Source organism: Bos indicus x Bos taurus, chromosome 9 (assembly GCF_003369695.1).
Source record: "Bos indicus x Bos taurus breed Angus x Brahman F1 hybrid chromosome 9, Bos_hybrid_MaternalHap_v2.0, whole genome shotgun sequence".
NCBI lineage: Eukaryota > Metazoa > Chordata > Mammalia > Artiodactyla > Bovidae > Bos > Bos indicus x Bos taurus.
The window spans coordinates 102,286,492-102,293,791 of NC_040084.1; the positions used below are offsets into that span (position 1 = coordinate 102,286,492).

Below are 7,300 nucleotides of genomic sequence, written 5' to 3' on the forward strand. Positions count from 1 at the left end.
GGTGACGTGGAGAGGCAGGTTCAGCCCCTGAATCAGGAAGATCCCCTGGAGGAGGGCATGGCAACCCACTCAAGTATTCTTGCCTGGAGAATCCCAGGGACAGAGGAGCCTGGCGGGCTGCAGTCCATGGTGTCGGACATGACTGAGCACACAGGCAGCGGCAGAGAGGTGCAGACTGGAGTCCACGAAGGCATAGCTGCTCGCAGGGACCAGGAGGGCCACCCAGTGGCCAGGACGGACCGGCAGGGAAGTCCACTCCAGGGCGGGGCTCCACCCCCACCAAGGCCTGGGGCGGGGCCTGGGGCGGGCCCTGGGGCGGGGCGGTCTGTGCCCAGGGCTGGCACGTCTGCCAGTTTTCAAAGAAGAGGTGAAAATCTAGACTTTTAAAAATGTAGAGTCTTGGGTCTTCTTAACTACCTATAGTATAAGGCAAGTTAAAATTACTTGTGAGTCAACCAGAAGCCTTCTGTGGGTGGAATGCAGTCTTTGGGCAGCTGTTAGAATTCTGAGATGGACAAGGATTTAACAAACCAGACACAGCGGCAGCCTGGGGAGGCCCCTCCTGCCCCCCTGGGTGGCCAGGTGGGTGCTGTGATGGTGCAGTGCACAGCCAGGCGGCGGGGTGCACAGCCAGGCAGCGGGGTGCACAGCCAGGCGGCGGGGTGCACAGCCAGGTGTCGGGGTGCACGCCAGCTGGCCGATACATGCCAGGTGGCCATGCAGGGCTGTGCAGGGCCTCACAGGTTGAACCAGGACCCTCTCTCCCCCTCCGTCTTTCACGCCCTGTGCAGCACACTCACATCTCTGTCTTCTGCCCTCTGAGCCTCATGCAGGACCAGGAACGCCCTGGGGCATGGTGTCCACTCTGCTCTCCCCTACAGGGAGGTACAGTGTAGTCACAGGACAAAGACTGGCACGTTAAGCAAACTATCCCATTGAATGTGAACGTGGAAACCATCTGTGCCGCCTGTCCAGGGGCTGGACTGACGGAGAGAAGCTCCCATCAAGTCCCCAACGGCCCAGCCTGGGGCAGGGAGTGCCCAGGGAGGCGGCGGGGCTGGTGAACTTGGGGTGTCAGCCTGGGTACCGGGGGGCGGCGGGGGATGGTGTGAAAAGGGCCTGCGCCTCAGCTCCCAGTCTCCCGTTGTCTGACTGCAGTCGGCAGACGGCTGCTCTGCAGGGCACCGTGCAGTGAAGACCCCAGGCGTCCGGTGTGCTCGGGTCAGGACGGGGTTCCGGGGGGCTGGCTGCCCTCCCAGCCGTCCTTCCAGTGAACGGTCATCTCTCTTTCTGGATGGAGACGTGGGCCCCACCTGGTGATGGGTTCGAGTTTCCCCGGCCGAAGGCCAGTGGGGCTGAACCTCCAGCTGAGGCCGGAGCACTCCTGGGGACAGCAGCCCGTCCCGCCCTGACTCCAGGCTCCCGGGGGTCTCATGACTGAGGCTGGGCACGGGGGGCCCTCAGCTCGCATCCAGGGAGTGGCTTCTCTGACCACCTTCAGGACATGTGTCTTCCGGCCTACGGTTCCAGTGAGAAAGAGACTGAGACGTGGAAGCTGTCTGAGATCTCCGTGGATTACAGAGCAGGGTGGCCTCAGAACGAACCCGCTTAGACATGGAAGCTGTCTGAGATCTCTGTGGATTACAGAGCAGGGTGGCCTCAGAACAAACCCGCTTAGATGTGGAAGCTGTCTGAGATCTCTGTGGATTACAGAGCAGGGTGGCCTCAGAACAAACCCGCTGAGGGCCTGGTTCTCACCTTCTTCTCCGTCTCTGAAGTCATCAAGTGTTTCCTGATTTTCAAAGAAACGTTTCTCCCCTGCACATCCCTTGGGAGGGCTACTATAAAAGCAAACAAGCAACCAGAAAATGATGAGGGCTGGCAAGGAGGTGGAGGAACTGGAACCCTCGTGCACTGCTGGCAGGAATGTAAAACGGTGCAGGCACTGTGGATACACTGTGGGGAATCCTCAGACAGCTCGACCTGGAGTCACGGGGTCCAGCATTCCTCTGCGGGGACGGCCTCTACCCATTGTAAAAAGATCCCTGTTAAACGATGAATAAAGTGAATTTTTAAACTTTAAAATCAGGTTGATTTGTGTAGGTATTTATTCTGCAGATTTATTACGCATCTACTGTGCGCCAGGCCTGGTGCAAGGAGCCTCCAGGGTGGGGAGCGCAGACAGGAGGCCCACGGAGGCCTGCGGGCCAGGGCGAGGCAGGCCGCGGGCAGGGGCAGCGGGGAGGGGCTCCTGGGACAGAGTCGGGAGCGTCCCAGGCCGGAGCCTGCACCTGCAGCCCGTGTGACCCAGGCGGGCACAGCGGCTGCTACAGTCTGGAAAGAGGAAGGAGAAGGTGGCTGGGAGTTTCAAAGCGCGACGGCATGATCTGAGCAGAGAAAGAAATTCATCTCTCATAGGGAAATCTGGGTCAGAGCTGAGGCAGGGCTGAGATTTGCAAGACGCACAGCAAGGCTGGGGACCCGCCGCGTTACAAGAAGCGAGTCACGGGAGAAGAGAAACCAAAACCTGCCCCTGGCAGCAGAAAAGCTGTGGTTCCGACTCCGTCGCACACCGTCTACTCACACTTTCATTCTGAGTCATTTCCTTACTCAGGGAAGATACTCTGGGGAAGACAGCCTCCGTGCGCTGTCTTTAAAGAAAGGGCCCGTCCGAGTGCAGAGCTGGCGTCCGACGGAAGAGGCAGGACCAGGCGGCCAAAACATCCTCAGAGATGCCTGGAAGATCCTGAACCTTCCACACACAAAAGTTTGTCCCATTTCACAGGATCCTTAGAAAATACCCAGAAAGGAATTACTGGAAGGAGAGAATAGCAATAAAGCTCTGATTTAGCAGAGCTGCTGGACACCTGGCTCAGGAGGCTGTGTTGAGGGTATGTAGGTGAATGGCTGAGTCCCCAAAGGGACCCCAGGCTTGTGGGGACATGAGCAGAGCTTGCCGACTGAACAGGTCACGTGGAGACGGCCAGGCAGCCCCTGCTGTGGGCCGAGTCCTGGGCCAGGCTCTGTGCCCACAGTTTCATGTCTTGTTTCAGCCACGTGACGGCCCCGTGTGGTCTGTCTCTACTGTCCCCGTTTGACAGGAGGGGAAAGTTCAGAGCAGTTGGATGAGCTGTCCCAGGTCACAAGGCAAGGAAGTCATGGAGAAGCATGCTGTCAAGGGGCCCCAGGCATGACCGCTGACCCCGGGACTCTCAGCCTGACTGCACGGCGACAGGACTGACGCTGTTGCTCAGTCGCGTCCGACTCTACGACCCCGTGGGCTGCAGCCCTCCAGGCTCCTCTGTCCATGGGCTTCTCCAGAAAGAATACTGGAGTGGGTCGCCATTGCCTTCTCCAGGGATCTTCCTGACCCAGGGATCAAACCAGGGTCTCTTGCATCTTCTGCATTGGCAGGCGGGTTCTTTACCCTGGAGCCACCTGGGAAACCCGAGGAAATTCAAGAGGGGGCTTCAAACCTACCCATGCCTCCCAGACCAAGTGAGTCAGAACCCCCGGGGTGAGCTGAGGCATCCAGATTTCAAAAGTTCCCGAACTGATACCACAGCGAGTCTAGGAGATGGTCATCAGGACCCTGAGGAGCAGAAGTTCTGTGATGAGACCTCCCTGTTTGGCCCCCCGGGTTTGGGCAGAGCCACTGGCCCCAGCGTTGTGGAGGGTGCCTGGCAGGACGGTGTGTGGGAAGCAGGCAGTGCCCAGTGTGGGCCAGCAAGCCTGTCCGGACGGTCACGTGGGCTGGCTTTGCCCACCCCCACCCGAGGGTACCTGATGTCTCGATGGCTACATGTTTGAAGGGTGTGGATTTACCTGTGTAGGGACATAAATGTCATCAGCACAAGGACGGTTAGTTTCTTAACCATAACCCTAACTGGGTTATCAATAAGGCTTATGGGGAACTTATCATAACATGGGAAATGCTTACATCGAACGTTAGTTTCTTTAAGTTCAGTTCTGTTGCTCATCTGTGTCTGACTCTGCGACCCCATGGCCTGCAGCACGCCAGGCTTCCCTGTTTCTTTAAAGCAGCGTTTAAAATTGTATATGCAGTAACATCAAAGGAAGAAAAATGGAGATAATTCTTTGCTCTGAGACAGAAGAAACACAGTTTAGAATCCACATCAGAGAGTTTACTCAGCAGCATCACACCTCATCTGGTCCTGTTTCCCTCCTAAGTCCTTTGAAATTCTGTTCACTCGGGAGGAACTGAACTCCGAAAAGAAAGCGGTGTTGCTGGGGGACCCGCGTTCCCCGGGACCCCTGGGCACACTGGGTGCCTCGTACTGTGGCCTGCGTCCTTCAGGGGTGCAGTAGAAAGGCCACGCCCACATTTCAAGTCTGGTTCTGGCAAGGAGCCTACGTGGGAGGCATACAGATGGGAGAGGAGGTAGCTTTGCCATTTTCTGTTGTCTAATTCCAGCAGTTCTAACCTTAAATCCTGCAGCAATCATAGAGCCACCTTCTGGGAAAAGCAGAAGCCTCTCTCTGGGGGCGGTACAGGTAAAGGTCTTGTGAGGCCCCAGTGAGGGCTGCATGGGGCCCAGGGCTACAGGCAGACCCTGGGACTGAGTGCTCCAGGCGGATCCCGGACCCAGAGCTCCAGGTGGATCCCAGGACCGAGTGCTCCAGGTGGATCCCGGGACCGAGTGCTCCAGGTGGATCCCGGGACCCAGTGCTCCAGGTGGATCCCGGAAACCATTGCTCCAAGTGGATCCTGGGACCAAGTGCTCCAAGTGGACCCCGGGACCCAGCCCTACAGGTGGACCCCGGGAACCATTGCTCCAAGTGGATCCTGGGACCGAGTGCTACAGGCAGATCCCGGGACCTAGTGCTCCAGGTGGATCCCGGGACCCAGTGCTCCAGGTGGATCCCGGAAACCATTGCTCCAAGTGGATCCCGGGACCCAGTGCTACAGGTGGATCCTGGGACCGAGTGCTACAGGCGGATCCCGGACCCAGTGCTCCAAGTGGACCCCCGGGACCCAGCCCTACAGGTGGACCCCAGGACCAGGGCCACAGGCCTCGTCTAAGCATCTTAGAGTCTCTCTGGGGCGGCACCACCGTCTTGAACAGAGAACGGGAGATGAGGCAGATATGAAGGTGACATTCTAAGTCCTCTGTCAGCAGCGTGGGCTGCAAATCTGGGACATCATTTAAGAGAAAGAGGAGACGAGGCCGTCGTTGCCGGTGTCCAGGGGCTCTGCCCACCTCCTCTGCGGTGGCCTTGCTCCTGGCGGGGCCCCAGCCGCCTTGCTCAAGACTTCCACGTTGTGGGCATTGGGTGGAAAGCACGCTCTCACACGCAAAGCGCTGTCTCACTCCTAGTTCTTCTCCCAGGAGGCTCAAACAGAGCAGGGGAAGCAGACGGATCTCAGAAGCACATAGCCGTTCAAACCTTAGAGAGTTCTACAAGCACTTTTGAGAGGTTTAGTAAGAAAGCACTCATAATAATAAAGGTAGGCACTGACCTTGCTGTCTTGGGTGTGACCTATAATTTATGCAAGTGAAGCTTGAGTTTATCAAACCGTGGTGAGCTAAGCAGAGCTGAGCATGGGACGCTTACACCCGGCGGAACCTGGTTTCAGCTCTGAAGCCCCACTTCCCCATGTCGGTTACCACAGTCTGCACAGTAGGTGCAAAAGGGCAGTTTTCATTTACAAACCAGCATAGGAATTAAAGTGATTTGCCAGCGCCAAAGAGTCAGAACCACACCAGCCATGCCGCCTTCCTCCTCCTCCCCCTCCTTCACTGGACACCAGAGCATCTTTCCTCAGCTGTGAGTGTGGGGCCATAACTGAGCCATTCAGCCTGTCTCAGAATTGTGTCACGGAGATGCTACTGGCTCAGTTTTGAGTAGCGGCTCCCTGAGGCTCCATCGCTGGAGGAAATCCCGGTGAACACGGTGGGGAGTGTGTAGTGCCTAATCCTGACTTCCCATCCTGCTTGCTCGCCCCTGGGGAAGTCGTCCTGGAGACGGGGAAGGGCGGGTGGTCCTCAGGAGTCCGAGTCTCTGAGGTCCCAGCCCGGGGCCTCTGTGTGCTGCCGGCGGGTCCGCAGGGTGAGGGTATAGAAGAGCTTGCGGTAGGAGTGCCGGAAGGCGGGGCTAGAGAAGCAGTAGACCACGGGATTCAGCACGCCCTGCAGGTAGGTGAGGCTGCCGGTCACGTCGGCCGCGTGGACCGCCGCGCTCCGGAGCCCGCAGGCCCGCGCGGCGGCCAGCAGGACGCGGGCCACGAAGCAGGGCAGAAAGCACAGTGCGAACAGCACGACCACCGCGCCCACCAGCGCCTGCGCCCGCCGCAGCTTGGGCTGCTTGTCCGGCTCCCGCAGCCGCTTCCGCAGGGTCCTGAGGATGCCCACGCTGCAGAACAGGATGAGGCCGAAGGGCAGGATGAACTGGACGAAGAAGAACGCCTCCCGCCAGCGGTGGCGGAAGGACTCTTCCCGGGGCTCGGGGCCGGGGCAGTCCGCCTCCGAGGGGAGCGCGCTCTGGTGGTTGAGCGCGGCCATGAGCAGCCACACGAGGGCCGAGATGCCCCAGGCCGCCCGCAGGGACAGCGCGTTGACCCTGAGCCTGGAGTGGACCACCCGCAGGTAGCGGTCCAGGGTGACGGCGGTGAGGAAGGCCACGCCCGCCCCGCGGCACAGGGCGCGCAGGAAGAGCAGCGCCTGGCAGGACGCGCGCCCCAGGTCCCAGCTCTTGCGCCGCAGGTAGAAGGCGGCGTGGAAGGGCAGGCAGCCGGCCAGCAGGAGGTCCGCGAGCACCAGGTTGAGCAGGTAGACGGCGTAGGGCTTCCACACCTTCAGACGGAAGAAGAAGGTCCAGAGCGCCACGGCGTTGCCCAGCGTGCCCAGCCCGCACTCCAGCAGCAGCAGCGAGGCCGTGGCCACCTCTGCCGCACGGCTGTGCTCCGAGCAGTTGGGCGGCAGCATGTCGCGAGTCCCGCCGTCCGTCCGTCTAGGGGGCTGAGGCTCCGGGAGCAGAAGGCAGGGACGGAGCCCAAGGCTGTGCTGGTTCCCGCCAGGACGGACGGCACACTGACAGCATCCGGATGAAGCCAAAGACAAAGTGAAGTTTGTTTGGGGAAAGAGGATCAGGAGCAGAGGGAAAAAACCCTTGCAGTTTTGTTTTGCCCTGAAAAAGGGGAAATTGTGTTTCACTTCCTGTCGTCCTGTGTTAAATCCAGCACTTTATCCTGAGGGTCTGTGTGTGGCCCCTGAGGGGCTTGGGAAGTTCAGGAAGATGTTATAAAGTTAAGATAATGGTGGGAACAGACTGTTCTAGA

At 59.1% G+C, this 7,300-nt stretch overlaps 1 protein-coding gene across 1 annotated transcript; it reads right to left on the minus strand.

The window, feature by feature from the left end:
* Positions 1–4,070: 4,070 nt before the first annotated feature.
* GPR31 (G protein-coupled receptor 31) lies at positions 4,071–7,030 on the minus strand. Its single transcript, XM_027552038.1, has one exon. It carries the CDS (start codon positions 6,945–6,947, stop codon positions 6,009–6,011), a length of 939 nt encoding a protein of 312 aa, XP_027407839.1. The 5' UTR covers positions 6,948–7,030; the 3' UTR covers positions 4,071–6,008.
* Positions 7,031–7,300: the final 270 nt, after the last annotated feature.